At 39.7% G+C, this 15,500-nt stretch overlaps 1 protein-coding gene across 1 annotated transcript in view; it reads left to right on the forward strand.

Annotated features, from left to right (window-relative positions):
- CNTN3 (contactin 3) overlaps nucleotides 1-15,500 on the forward strand; it is a 103,624-nt gene that overhangs the window by 51,951 nt on the left and 36,173 nt on the right. Inside the window, exons 3-5 of the mRNA XM_027723895.2 lie at nucleotides 917-1,012; nucleotides 13,757-13,960; nucleotides 14,764-14,866. Of these exons, the coding sequence (XP_027579696.1) occupies nucleotides 917-1,012; nucleotides 13,757-13,960; nucleotides 14,764-14,866 (403 nt within the window). The remainder of the gene's footprint in view (nucleotides 1-916; nucleotides 1,013-13,756; nucleotides 13,961-14,763; nucleotides 14,867-15,500) is intronic.

The raw sequence follows: 15,500 nt of genomic DNA on the forward strand, positions 1-15,500 counted from the left end.
AAATTGTCTTCTGTTTGGTTTTATTATGGAAAAATAATATGGTTTATTCATGGAAGAGCCTTTGTTAGTGTAGAACCTCAATCTTAGTTTGTTCTGCATGTTAAATCTAGCTTATTTCATGGGTATAATGAGGCCATATTTTGTTGGATCTTGAATCAGTGGTTAGAGGGAAAGCTGATATAAATTTATGATAAAATATTTGCATTTATGTAAACTGTAGCATTTTTCTCCCCTCCAGAAGCATTTGGGCAATGCTGTCAGGCACATGGTGGGATTCTTGGAGATGGTCCTGTGCAGGGCCAGGAGCTGGACTCGGTGATCCTTGTGGGTCCCCTCCAGCTCAGAATATTCTGTGGCACTTACACAGCTTAAAATGATCATAGATACCTGAGGCCGAGCAGGACAGATCATAGGATCAACACACTGAGGTGCAAAGCTCCTGCTTTCTCCAGAGCTTAGCAGTGTTCCAGGGATTCTCCTGCAGGGAGGTTGCCCTTTTCTCTTTGGAAAGATGCATCTGTGTTTTGGGAACAGCTGTGTTGTTATTTTGTGGATGGTTAGAGGAGCTCAGTGGGATCTTGTTGGTGTTTTCATCAGAGCCTTCGCTGCAGAAGCAGCAGCAGTGGCTTAGGGACCTGTTTTTAAGTTACACTTACGGCTCCTTTTTGGTTATCAAAATTAGGGTAGCATAAGCCTAACAAAATTAGCCATGGGATCTGTCAAATTATATTGTTGCAAATTAGTTCAGTCCCTGTTCTGTCCCCCTCCCTCGTGTCGAACAGACACTTCTGCAGCTGCTCCAGAGAATGTGCCGGGTTTAGTTCCGTAAGAGATGCGAGATCAGGGTTTGAGAACTTCAGTCTCCTTCCTGTTGAGTCTTTTCTAATATCCACATCCCCTTTTCTTTCCAACACAGACCTCGAGAGCTCCAGGACGAAGATGAGGAGCGCGGTGTCGGTGCGGGAGGGACAGGGGGTCGTGCTGCTCTGCGGACCAGCCCCCCGGGCAGGAGGTAAGGGACCCCCTGGCCTTCAGCTGGAGCTCATGGGCAAGGGGAATAGCCCTGGAAATTGTAATCAGAGATCCCCCAGAGAGAACAAGAATGAAATCTGGTTTCTAAACTAAACACAGAGAGAAAGAAACCAAAAAGAAAAGACGGGGAGGGGAGTACTTAAGAGGATTTACTTTTATCTTGGAATCCTTTCTAGTTCCTAGTAATTTCTGTGCACTTAATGTGTCTGATTTTTATGGTATTTCCAGTAATTAATTGGGTATTTTCTGGAGTTAAATTCTGCCCAATTTCACAATTGCCAAGCCTCGATGAATCTACTTTTCTCTGTGACTAGACAATTGCAGGGAGTAGATTGTTGTCTTTAATTATGCTGGTGTCTGCGTGTTTTCTTGCCATGGAGACATTCTGGGGTGTAATGTAATGATGCTGGTGTAATTTAAACCACTGCTGCATTGAGGCGGTGAGAAAACTGGATATAGACTGGATATATGGATTCTTGGTGGACCAAAAGTTACAAGTACATTTAATCCCTCATTCTACATCTTCAGTCTTTGACTATTTGCTATTGAGCCTCAAGTAATATTTGAAAGGAACTGATTTTATTGTTTTTAATTGATATGGAGTGTCATTATTGAAGGGCTGGGATGTTAAACATTAGATTTGATTGCAAAGACAAGGTAGTATAAGCTAGACATTGTATTCAATAATATAGGTATTGTGGCCTCATAAATTTGGCAGAGTCCAAGCAGACACAGCCATAAAGTGGCAATTTTACAACTGTCTGAGCTTGCAGAATTTTTTTCTCCCTAAACTGATACATACTCTTAAATCATCTTTATAGCCTTGCAACAGCTTTGTCTTTTCAGCAGCTGAGAAAATGGGTCATTGTCCCAGCTATCTATAGGAATTAGAATGATTAAATTTCTGCTTCTAGATGCAGCACGAAGTCTGAATGATCCCAGCTGTTCTCACACTCGTGTCCTGTGTGTGGGTTTATACCCAGAGGTGGTGACCAAACTGACAGCAACTCTACCTGATTCTGGCAGTGTTTAAGTGTGAGGTGTTGAACAGGAGGTGATACAAAACATGCTCATGTTGCTGAGAACAGAGGTTTGAATGAACACGTGGCAGAGGTGAGAATTCCTTCTGCAGTCAGCAGATGGGATGTGATTGACACCCCCCACACTAATTGTGTTATTCCTGCAGAAAAGAGAGAGCTGAGTGCTCCCAGAATTACCAAATGGAACTGAGAATTGGTACCAGAATTACTTAAAGTCCTTGGATTTGTCTGAGGGGATAGAGGATTAACTATTGAAGTTTTCAGCAAGCGTGGAGAAAGGTGAAAAAAGTCCCCCTTCTTTCTTCACTAAAATAAACCTGTAGCACAGTGGCATCAAACATGCAGTGCCCCCAGATCTGACATGGCAGGATGCAGGTCAGTAAGTCTTGGATAAAATACCCATCCATGAAGCAGAAGTAGTTTGTTAGGAATAGCAGGGATGGTTTAGGAGCAGCAGACCTGCCCTGACGGCTGCTCAGCCCTTTCCAGATCAGTGATCTGATTTTTTTTTTTTTTAATCTTTGGTACTGTATTTGTTGCATTGAGCTGTCAAATAATTTCAGACAATACTAATTCTAAAAACCTTCTCAAACAGCTTGTTTTCTCTTCCCCCCTCAGCACCCCAAATACTGTTCTTTTGTCTTCCCTCATGTTGTGCAGTTTCTAAGATCTCACCAGCTTAATTGCATGTATTTTCTGCATTCTCTGTAAGGAGTCTTCAAGAAGAGACTTGATTAAATGGTGATTATTCCTTCACATACAGCATTCCAGTTACAATAGAAACCAATGTTCACCCCCAAAGAAACGCCAGCTCAGAGTATGGAAAAAGAGAATTGCCTCTCTTCTACAATTTGGCATATTTTTTTCTTTGCTTATCTTTAGCACAGATATTTACATAAGTCATATGAATGTCCCTTTTCAATGGGGAGCAAATTGTTCTTGCGGTTCACAGTAGTTTTGTCCTTTTGAATTCTTCAGTTCCAATTCCATCAGGGCATGGACATCCACCATTTAAACCAACAATGGAACTCTGTTTAACTCCCTGCACATCAGCTCATGTGCTGAGCCTGTATTTTCACTTTGTGATGGCTGTTGTGCAGGGGAGGAAGATGATGTTCTATATTTCCAGTTGAGGGTGTACAGATATTTTTTATATTTCTGTCATAAAGCTCAAGCTCTAACACAAACCACTCCAGTATTTTCCTTAGAGCATTTTCCCTTCCTGGCATTCCCTTTCTAAGCAGTCTGGTTTGGGATTGACTGAATGGGAGACTCAGTAAATGACTGGCTTTGTGTAAGAAGAGTTCCCCTCCAAATATTTTACTAATTCAGCCTGGTTTTATGTTACTATTGTAAGTTGAATCATCATTGAACAGTGATTTTTGGATAATTAAGATGGTCCTCTGCCACAGTTCTGCATGGCCATACTTCTGGATATTTTAGCTCTGTTAAAATACCCTGGGTTTTGCCACAGATCAGTAAATCATCTCGCCCACATACTCAAAAGAGGGAATGACATCTAAAATTGATTTATGTAGATCTCCTGCTACTTTTTCTGTTGTTATAACCTTTAAATTGTACTTAACTCTCTACAGCTATTTCGATTTTTACTGTGTTGCTGTTATATTTTTAATGCTTTTAAAGGACTGTCAATACAACAAACATCTCAATGTACAAAACTTAACATTGGACACAGTTAATGTGCAGCTGGTTAAAAAAAATTCATGTGATGCTAATTTTTTCCCATTCTGCCAAGAATGGAAAAGACCAGACATATGGAGAGCTAAAAATGATTTTTCTCTGCTATTGATTTGGTTCCAAAATCAGTATCTAACGAGTGACAAAGCCCTCAGTAAAGCAAATCTGCAAGTTCCTTTAGGGTTTTACCTACTGTTACCACTGTACTTGTGTTGTGATTACTGTGTAGCTTGTCTTCAGCTCTTATTTCTTTTTTCCAGATATTGTGATTTATATTTGGTTAGTACAGTCAGTTTTACTCATCTGACACTGATGTTGGATTTATGAGGTATTTCTGCTCTTGGAGAGAGGGGGAAGGAGTGTGGCCTAGTCCTTTTATGTTGTCTGGAGCGATGTCAGGGCTGCTTTATACACAGAGAAAAAGTTGATTTTTAACGGCAGCAGTGAAGATTTGACATTTTAGCAAATTTAGTTTGCCTGGAAAAGCTAGACATTAGCTTTACATTGGTGGATATACTCCCTGTTACCTTGTTCCTATATGGAATGTGACCATAACCGAGGAGAACTTCAGGAAATGACAGCAGTGTTGTGGAGCTGATGAGGTGTTCCTTGGCAATTGCAAGGCAGTTCCCTTTGTCTTAAATTCATGTGATATGTGGTCCTATTTCATGCAATATGGCAAGGATAATTCTGAATATATAAGGCAGCAGGAACGTCCTCACTCTTTATATCATTCCCTGATAAATGTAGAGTTCATCAATAAACGAGACTGTATTTGAAGGACAGGGATCAATTCAGCTCACAGCATATTATCCTGGAGTTGTGACATGCTGATATGAAATAATATTAGATCATGGAAAAATAGATCCCAATTTATTGCTCAGTGTTTGCTATGACAAATCATTCAAGGAATAATGTCATGTCTGTTGCAAATGACTTATTTAGACTTGCAGATTTTTTGCTCGTGTCTCTTGTATTGCCACTTGGAGACCTGCAAGCTCCAGCAAGGCTGTGCTTCATGAATAACGTGGCATGGGAAGCATCTCAGATGCCAGAAGTATTTTGATGCTTTTGATTACTTCCTTTCTGCAACTCTAGAATAGCAATGTGCTGTTTTTCAGGGAACTATAAATTGAATTAGTTTTACTTACTCGGCTTTGGAGACGTTTCGTACCCTCAAAGCAAAGCTAAATGGATAGAACTGCAAAATATGATTTCTTTTCTAATGCCTGTCAGTGTTTTCATAGCATCACATGAGGGAATGGTTTGGGTTGGAAGGGACCTCAAAGCCCACCCAGTTCCACCCCCTGCCATGGGCAGGGACACCTTCCACTAGCCCAGGTTACTCCAACCTGGCCTTGGACACTTCCAGGGATGGGGCAGCCACAGCTTCTCTGGGCAACCTGTGCCAGGGCCTCCCCACCCTCCCAGGGAAGGATTCCTTCCCAATATCCAATCTGAACCTCCTTCCAGGAGGTGAAAAGCATCCTGGGTTTGCAGTTTTAATTCTTGCTTTTGTTGCAGGTTGTGGATAACACTCACCTGGGCATGAGCAATCAATCATCACCCTGGCAGAGGTTTTGCACCAAAACACGTTCTAATGAGACAAGTACATTGAATATTGTAAAAGCAATGGCCTTAAAAATGGTTCCGTGGTGTTCTTCTGCTGTTTTCAATCTGCCAAGGAGAAATGGCATTTTTATTTAAAAATATATTTTGCAATAGTCCTGCTGGTGTCATCATCATCATCTGCACAAATTTCAGCTGACAGTTTGAAGTCAAATGGCACCTGAGAGACACTTATATTTGTCCATATGAGAGAAAATAATACATGTTCACAGCTGGATTTTACAATGATTTCTATCTGTCAGGGCATTATTTTCACCACCAGTAGCAGACCAATGCTACAGAGACACTCCTTTATGCACTTTATCAAATGCAGTCTTCCTGAAGCACTTTTTCCTTTTGATAAACCTGTGTTCCAGGCTGAAGTAATCCAGGCTAACATTAATATATCTTATTTATGTACTTGTGAAACATCTTCAGTTACTTTATAGAACAGTTTTTTAAGCTGATGTGGAGGTATATAACTGGCCTAAGAAGCTTTTAGCAAAAGATACCAGTTTCTTGCTCTGAATTCTTATAGAACTCTTCAACTCCACGTCCCATTATGCAGATTAATAACACTGAACACGTGAATATATTTGTGTTTGTTTTATTTCTTAGATGTTTGGTATTCTGTCTGTTTTGTCTTAGTTTAAGAGATCGATCTAGATCATGGCCTGGTGGTGAGTAGGACATAAAGTTGAGTATCATGGATTATTGAGTGAGAGCAAAAAGTAGAGGAGGTTTTTGTGGGAATAATTCTGCATAAGTTTCACCAGCAAAATGTGTGTGGGCACTCCAGAACACCTTGGAACACTATGGAATGAGACCTTGAAAGACTGTGGGCTGTGCACTTTGAAGCTGTAGTCCTCTCATTAGCCCTCCTGCCTGAACCTGAATAAACTAAAAAAGGCAGAAAGATGAAATACGAGGGTTTTTTAGTGGGAAACTGCCTCTTGTTGGTGGGGTATTTGTTGGGAGAATGGGGAGATGGAAAGAAAAAGGAAAAGGTAGATTAGGAAGAACCAAATTGCAGGAAAAAGTTGAGGTTGAACCTTTTCACTTACCTTCTCCCAGGTATCTCAGTTATGCCTTGGGGGAAAAGAGGAGAAAACTGGAGAAAATAAATGGATTTGGCTCTCTGCCAAGTTAATTTTTATCCCTAAATTGTGACTGTTGGGTATTTCTCCTCCAGCTCTTTATTATCCTCTCTACTAAAATATTTGAGTTTCTCTTTGGGAACAGGATAATTGATTAGGAAGAGGCAGGAGGGAGGTGGCTGCAGTCGCAGCACAGTCACAGCTGATCACTGCACTCTGAACAAGAGAGCTGAAAGGCATTTTTGTTTTTCACAAGGGTTTACCAAGTACCTTCTCCTAAATGAGTGCAAGAGTTCCAAATGAAGTTTGTCACTAATTACTGCTTCCACCTATAAACGGTAGTACATTCCTTTGAAAATTTACTCTTGGGTATTTCCATTAGTTTCCCTTAGTTTATGTCCCTAATATTTAACATTCAGAAGAAATCAAATTTATTCGAGTTGAGCAATAAACTAAACTATGGTCTTTTTACCCTCAAAATTACTATAGGCAGGAAGCAATTTAAAATACTTTCAACTGTTGAAAAAGCACAACAGAGTTGTTGGAAATGCTCTCAGCAATTAAATATAAAGTTCTAGGGAGGTGATTAAAAGAACAATTTGTCACTTGAAATGGATATGGCTGGTGGGTATGTATTTAAATATTGCTTCCTAAAGCAGTTTCTTACTTTTCCCTGCACTTCCAGAGTGGGAACAGGCTGATCAGAGCCAGGACACTCTGAATGACACAGAGAGTCTGAAACAATTAGTGCAGAAATGTGATAAAGAGGAGCTAATCCGTCCCCTTCCAGCACAGCTACAGGGGAAGGGAAATCGGGGTTTTTATTCAGCACTGGAACCCAAAGGCAGAGAAGCATTTTGTTAGACTTTCTCATTAGCATCTGCACTTCCTTGGGAGCGCCAAGGAACATTTAACCTGCCAGTTAAGGAGCAGTTTTATATTAAAAGGTCATGTTCAGTTTGAAACCCAGCCCTGGCTAATGGTCGAATCCCTCGTGTGGCAGGAGAACAGGCAGAGCTTTTCCAGGGAATGTGCCCTTCAGAATTGTGCTTACCAGGAGGGGGGTTTTGTGGTATTAATAAAGAAGTACCACTGCCAGTCTCAAACATCTGTTTCCCAAGGATGAGCTTAGAAATGTTTAGGTTTTAATTACAGTGGTGAGCTTGGCTTTTGACGCTGCTTTGAAAGACTTAGAAAAGCTCTTATTAAATTATTAAATAGAGAGAATGACTTGCCTTCAATGGGCTGTTTTACATCCCTGTGGCAGCTGTGCAAAGGTGACAGATCAGTGTGTGTGCAGTTACTATTTGGCCAGTCCTGTGGTTGTGCTGTAGGTTGGGGGACAGCAGAGAAAAACACAATTTCCTGTGTTTAAAGAACTGCATCTGTTTTTACATCACACCAGCTCATTTCCAAATCACAAAACGAGTGGACTCTCACCGTATTCCATTTAAAAATGAAAATTAGGTTTTAGCCTGAAGTAGGAACCTTGCAACTTCAGCTGAAACATTTCAATATTCTCATTAAATGTGTAGATTGAAATTGCGAGATATTGCGTGTGTGTCACGCTGCTCTCATTGTTTTGGGCTGTTCCCTACACAGGAGTTGCATGCCTGATTACCTACACAGCAGGCTGAAAATTGATCTTCTCTATTTTAGCTATAAAATAATTCACCTTTTGTGCCAAAACAATTAATGTTATACATTAGTTTCAAATCGGAGTGTTTCCATTATGCTCCGGAATGAAATTAATTTCTCGGGATACGTTCTTCAGTTTTTGGGGCCAGCCTGAGATTCCCGTCGTGCAGTTTATATCTTGTATAAACAAAAATATCTTCAGCCAAAAGAAGAGTTACTCCAAAGAGCATGGGGGGAATTTCAGAAGTTGGGAAAACTTTGCAGTATTTGAAGCAGATACTCATTGTCCCACCTTACTCCTGGTGGCCACAATTCAAGCCATGTTGTAGAGGTTTTGTAACTGTCACTGCTTTTACATAGAAAGCATGAACAAAAATTAAATTAACAACCTACAGTTTACAGATAGTTTGTACTCTGAAGTGTGACTGCAGTTAAAGACTTCTTCGTTATTGGTGATAGAACTACTTGAATGCAAACAGTCCAGGACTCCCCTTGGAAATCCACGGTCTGAGGGTCGTTCTGATTTGCTTTTCTCAGCTGAACATACTTAGGACAGTTGGGCATTTATTGTGCTCCAGAATATACCCTAAACCCCTGAAATGATGTACAGTTTATTTCAAATGAAATAAACACTGTGAAGTGTTTTTCCAATGCCAAAGCATTATCATTCCTGACAGTGGCAACCAAAGACATTTTAAAATCCAGTTCACACATGTGCTCGGGGATCCCATATTGGAGCACATAAACACCTTGTCTTATGCCTACAGTGCACAAGATTTTTATTTGGAGAGCAACATTTAAGGTTTGCTAAAAAAATAAGAGATGTTATTTATTTTATGGCAAAGATAAAGGATTACCAAGAGCAGCCTTGCAGCTGGTGTTGGTGGCTTGCCCAGGGAAGGATGGACTACTCAGGGTCAACTCAGCGGAGTACAATAGCTGCAGGTGCCCAAAATAAGAAAGGAAAAGTAGTTAAGGAGAAGTTTGAAGGGAGTTTAATGCACTTTTACCTCATGCAGATTATTTTCCTACTTCTAAATAATTTGTTTGCACTTTCCTGGAGGTTCCTGTGCAGACACACAGAGCTGTAGCAGTGACAAATTGGCATTTCTGTGGGTGAGTGCCCCCAAAACCCCACCTGAATTCTCAGAGTCTGTGCCCTGAGAGCTCCCTCCCTTCTGAGTGAAGCTCATCCACAGAACAAGAAGCTTTACTTCATTTTCTGCCATTTCATCACAGTTTGAGCTGAAACTGGGCCAAATGATGAGCTAATTGGTTTCTTCCTTAATTATGGAATCTGTCATTATCCTCTCAAAATCAGTGTTACTTTTCCATTACTTTTAACTCTGAGGTAGATAATTCCAAATAGCTGCTTCTGTGTCTTTAATTGCAGTTTCTGTCATTGCTCAATTCTGTCTGATTAGTCTCTTCCAAACAGTTTTTCAGAAGCCACATCCCATTCCGTGGGTTGGGCAGAGCTCCAGTTGGGGCCAGAAAATACCAGGATATTTCAGCTTCCCCCATGTATCTCAGAATATTGTAATATCAGAATTTGAGAACTGCATGAAATAATATTTGGGTATCAGTGATTGACATGAAATTTTGGGTTGGTATTTTTGTTTTGTTTTTGTTTTTTTTTTTAAAAACCTCTAAGTATTCTTCAATCAGCTTGATGCCCTCAAAAAATCAAGAATTTTCATTCCTTGTCAGGTTTATTTATGGAAACATCCACTTGACCAATTCAAATCAAGTCAGTTTTCTGAACCTTTGAAATCTGTTTCAGAAGAATATTGATCACATCATTTACTTTTGGCTATTTTAGAAATCTCACTTAGGTCTGAATTATGGGGCTGGTGGATATACATTAAACAGGTGTAGAGGAGTGATGGTCTAGAACAAAAGGAGCAAGAGACACTCAGGATTTGTGCATTTAGTGAGTAAAATAAACTATGAATTGGCCCTTTCAGTCATAGGTCTATTTGCCTTTTTTTTCTTTCCCAAAAAACTACTTCTTTGCAGACTTCCAGAATTCAGTTACAGTTTTGGATTTCCACAGCTACTGTTGTCTCTTCATTTCTGTTCACAAAAAATAAAATCCCCCTGGTTCCATAAATGGTTGCAGTCTCTCTTAGAGGAAATATATACTATAATTAAAAGCAATATTTTCAAAAGGATGTGCATGAACTTAAATCCTTGACTCTAGTTAAAAACTACTAAATGTATAGGGCTTATTTCCTTTAGCAACATTAATTTGGGTTTTTCAAGGCTCACAGAAATGACCATGGTAGATCTCAAGGGCCATGCTGATTTAATTGTCGAGTTTTGTAAAAAAAAAAAAAATCAAGTTTAAAGCTGGCAGGTAATTTTATAAACATTTTTTAATTGAGCACTTCAGTGCACAAAAGGCCTAGAACAGTGTGAACATGCTGAGTGTGTTGTGGTTTGTAGATTGCACAGTAAATAATAATCAAATAATGCAAAATAAAGAGAAGCCGCCAAGCAAGACGTAGTAAACAAATAAAAATTTGAGTAATAACTGTAATTTCCAATACCTTATCCATGTATGGGCCCCAAATAAGGAAAAAATGCATTGGAAAGCAAAGGCTCAGATCTCAGAGGAAGCCCAGGAGAGACATATTACTTCCATTTATAATAGAAAATCAACTGGAAACTTGTAATTGACAGGAAGGGAGTGAGTTTGGGTCCCTCGAGGTGCCCTCGGATCAGCAACAGGCAAATGGTGTAAACATAATAAATCACACACCAAGTTGGTTTCATACGATTTTTTTTTTTTTCCTGGAAAATAAGGATACAGTTTTGTAAGGTACAATAAATATAAAATGAGGTATTGGCTGGAAAGAAACACCCTGCTCCTTTTTTAAGAGAGTCGATGAAAATATATGTTGAATGGGAAATGAGGTTTCCAGGAGTGTTTATTCATAGGTTGCTGAAGGATCCAATTAAACTGGAATACACTTTGTGTGGCTTTCATAATCATAATGACTGATTTCAATGGGTTTACTCTTGACTTAACCCAATATAATAGGAATGAAATGAAGCTGCTTATTTTCCTGCTGTATATCCAGAGCTGTCCATCCCCTTTGACTGTTTTGAACAACATCTTTTTTCTTTTTCTCTTTTTTTTTTTCTTCAGCATAAAATAATATTTTGAGCAAGGAAACACAAATAGCTCAATAAATACCAGAACCAGTGAAGCCTGGCATCACCCACTGCTGTGTCTTATGGGTGTCTGAGTTTGGGGTTTTTTTTCCTTACAGTTCCTGAATTGGTACCTAATTTGATGTGCAGCCTCTCCCTCAGCCTCATGATCACTCTCTCCATCCAGCTCTTCTGTAGAAACAGAATTATACTTTATTTTCTAGTCTTTCCTATTTAGAAAGACCATACAGTCCTTGCTGTCTAAGACATCCTAGTCCCCTTCAGGCTCCTCAGGTGTACTCTTTTATTTTTTTTCCTTTTTTTTCTAAATTAGCTTTAATTTTATTTTTTTCTGTTGGAAGTTGGCTGATGGAGGGAGCAGAACGAAACCACAGCCAGACCCATCCAGCTCCCACCTCCCTGCTGCCAGTGCTCACCCAGCCCTCTCAGTTCATCAGCAAACCATTGACACAGTGGGATTTGTGCTGCACTTTGGGAGGGAGAAGAGTTACACAGAATATTTTTGTCTGGATGTAGGAATATTCTTTGGCTTATGTCCAAGACCCTGGTGACAAATCTCAAAAGTCTTACTTGAAGTCAAGCTTGATCATAAGGTTTTGCTTCCCACTGCACAAACTCTCCTGTTGTTTCTTATTAGCTTCCCTTTCCCTAAATTATTTACACCTCTGGAGTGATGTAGGAAGGAATTTTAGTGAAAGCTGTTGTTTCACCTGCTGCAAGTGATGATCTTCAAGGTCTTTGCCAACCTAAACAGTTCTGTGGTTCTGTGTCTGTTCTCAACAAGAAGTATTTCTAACTGTGACAGAAGTTTAACTCCTGAGAAGAGCTCTGAGACTGTTAATTGTTGGTACACACCACTCCTGCAAAATTATCGTAATGAAAGAAGTTTAAATATTGATAGAAGAAAATTAAATGCAATTATGATGAGCCATTTCATTTGATGCCTATTTTCTGCATTAACCAGTCCATAAATGTTTTAATCATTTCATTTATTCAGTGGTTTTTTTTTCATCTGCACAGCCTTACCTTGTGTTAAATTGTCCTGTTGCACAATTGGCTTTAGAATCCTGGCTGTATGGATGGCAGGGTTCAGAAAATGTCAGCTCTCCATTTCATGACTTCATCCCAAATTTATGCACCTTCAAATTAAACCTGTGCAAAAAGGGATGATCTTCATTTTGTAGGGGCAGCACAAATGCTGTAGATACTTCAACATGAAGACAGGTCAGTCAAGCTCTAATTGTCCCTAATTAGCACTTCCAGGAGCTGTAATCTTTGTATAAACTTTCAGCTGGGTGGCACATGGGTGAAAAATTATTTCTTGCCTAGAACACCATTAAAAATTAATTTCCTTTGATACTGTAGGATGTGAATGAGACAAACACGTGGCCTTGCACAGGAAGGGGCTTTGCCAATTAAAATTGGATGCACAGAGCTCAGAGTGTTCAGGAAAAAAACAAATTTAGGGGAGTTTTTGCCAGATCTCTCAGTTTGTTTCTTGAAATGTGCAGGTTTTTTATTTTCCATTCAAATGATCCTAATGAATGGTAGCAAGGGCTACTTTGCCATATCATACAGAGATTTTTTTTAAAGGAGTGCTTATGGATTTTTGTGTGAAAAAATGATTTTGCTCTGTGATGAGCCCTGCTGGGAATTTAGGCTTCTTTTGGCATTCCTTTCACGTGGATACTCCTGTCCTGTTTCTGCCTGCTAAGTATGGAGCTGACTTGTTGGGTAGCTACTGAACAAATAATCTTTCATTTTAGCAAAGTTTGCTCTCGTTTTTGCTGTATGCTCCTCTTTCCTTGCATGTATTAAGTCTTTTAAAAAAATACATTAAAAAAAAAGAGAAAGATTTAAAAGAAAACCCTACCCTTGTGTAAAATGCTTGGAATTTCTATCACCTTCTGCTGGGGGAGATGAAGATTCATTGAATAAAATGGGGTTTCTTTCTGGTTTCTGGTACTTTGGCAAATTTATATTTCTCAGTCATTGGCTCTCTGGTCCTCTTTGTTACATAATAAAGTATATATTATGTATATTATATATAATTATTATGTATATTATATATAATTATTATGTATATTATATATAATTATTATGTATATTATACATATTATATATAATTATTATGTACATCATATACATTATTATATAATTATTATATATATTATATATTATGTATATATTATGTATATATATTATCTATATACATTACTATATATATTACTATATATGTGTGTATAATATATATTATCTATTTTATTATATCATTTTATATATTTGATTATTATATATTACATTGTATTATATATTATATTGCTATATAATATATACACTCATATATATAATATATGTGTATATAATAAAATATTAGAAAATACAGTCATAAACTGATTTTTGAAGGAAAAAAAATGTGAAAAGCATTCTCAAACATCTTTGCTTTTATTTCTTACCAACTAGAATTGTCCTTTGCTTGGATCTTCAATGAGTATCCCTCGTTTGTCCAAGAGGACAGCCGGCGGTTTGTGTCCCAGGAGACGGGGCACCTCTACATAGCCAAGGTGGAGCCGTCGGACGTGGGCAATTACACGTGTGTGGTGACCAGCTCCGTGACCAACAGCCAAGTGCTGGGCTCGCCCACGCCCCTGGTGCTGCGCACGGACGGTAGGGCTGCCCCTCCGGCCGGGAGTGGTGACACGTCTGGGTGTCGCTCAGTGGTTTTGTCTCTCACGTCTGTTGTCAGAATGCTGATGGATTGGTACACAGATATCTTCTGTTGCCTGTCCACAGAATGAACCAGGTTGGAAAGGACCTCCGAGATCAGCGAGTCCAGCCTGTGACCCAACCCCACCTTGTCACCCAGACCGTGGCACTGATGCCACATCCAGTCTGTCCTTAAAACACCTCCAGGGCAGTGACTCCACCACCTCCCTGAGCAGCCCATTCCAAGATCACTCTCTCTGCAAAGAATTTCTTCCTGATGTCCAACCTAAACCTCCCCTGGTGCAGCTCAAGACTGTGCCCTCTTGTCCTACTGCTGGTTCTGGGAGTTGCAGAGAGTGATGAGGTCTCCCCTGAGCCTCCTCCTCTCCAGGCTGAGCCCCCCCAGCTCCCTCAGCCTCTCCTCACAGCACTTGTGCTCCAGACCCTTCCCCAGCCTGGTTGCCCTTCTCTGGACCTGCTCCAGCCCCTCCATGTCCTTCCTGAATTGAGGGACCTAGAACTGGGCACAGCACTCGAGGTGTGGCCTCACAGTGCCAAGTACAGGGACAGAATCACTCCCTGCTCCTGCTGCCACACTATTCCTGCTCCTCTTCCTAAGTCTGACACTGATTTCCCTGGCAGGTCCCTTCATACGTGGAATGTGAGAGGAATAAACTTGGTTTTGAGTTTAATGTGATGTAACACTGAGGAAAGAAAAAAGGCTTAAAAAATTTAAAACTACCTTTCTCAATTGTCTCCTATAGGTGTGATGGGAGAATATGAACCCAAAATAGAAGTTCAGTTTCCTGAGACCCTTCCTGCAGCTAAAGGCTCAACTGTGAGGCTGGAATGCTTTGCACTAGGAAAGTAAGTTTTCAGCTTCACTCATACTGAAAGTTGAAGCACGTTAGGATTCACCTGCACAAGAGATGTGGAGGTCTGGCAGCTGTTTTGGTGGTGTTTTCCAAATATCTTATTTGGATCATCGCAGTTACTGCCTTGAAATAAGAGGGTTAAGAGTCGTGGAGTAATTTTTAATTTTGTTTAGAATTAAAATGTGTGTGTTGGCAGCACAGGAATTTACATTTCATTTCAAATTAACTTGAATAAGATCAATGTGGGTTTGCATATGACCTCTCACCTAGGTCTGCCTTCTCTGTGCAGAAGCAAATGGTGTTGAAGGCTGTGAGAATGTTGCCTGAATTTTCCTGTTAAATGTCCTTGATGCTTTCATAATATTGTTCTTCCTTTATAGCCAAGATAAAGTTTAAAATTCATTCCTCCTCTGAATGATACTTCACACACAACTGATATCTTTTCTTTTTCACAGATGATCTGAGAATGCATTTATGGTTCTGTAAATGTATTTACTTACCACTTTGTGGTTTGTTTGCAGACAGCTTTGTCAGGTGCTCATATCAGATTGATAACTCGATCACACACTATTGCTTTGATTCCCCGGCGAGGGAAAGGAAAGTTCCAAAATCAGAGAATAAATAAA

This window comes from Pipra filicauda, unplaced genomic scaffold (genome assembly GCF_003945595.2).
Source record: "Pipra filicauda isolate LSUMZ 115617 unplaced genomic scaffold, ASM394559v2 scaffold204_size1372650_pilon, whole genome shotgun sequence".
Lineage (NCBI taxonomy): Eukaryota > Metazoa > Chordata > Aves > Passeriformes > Pipridae > Pipra > Pipra filicauda.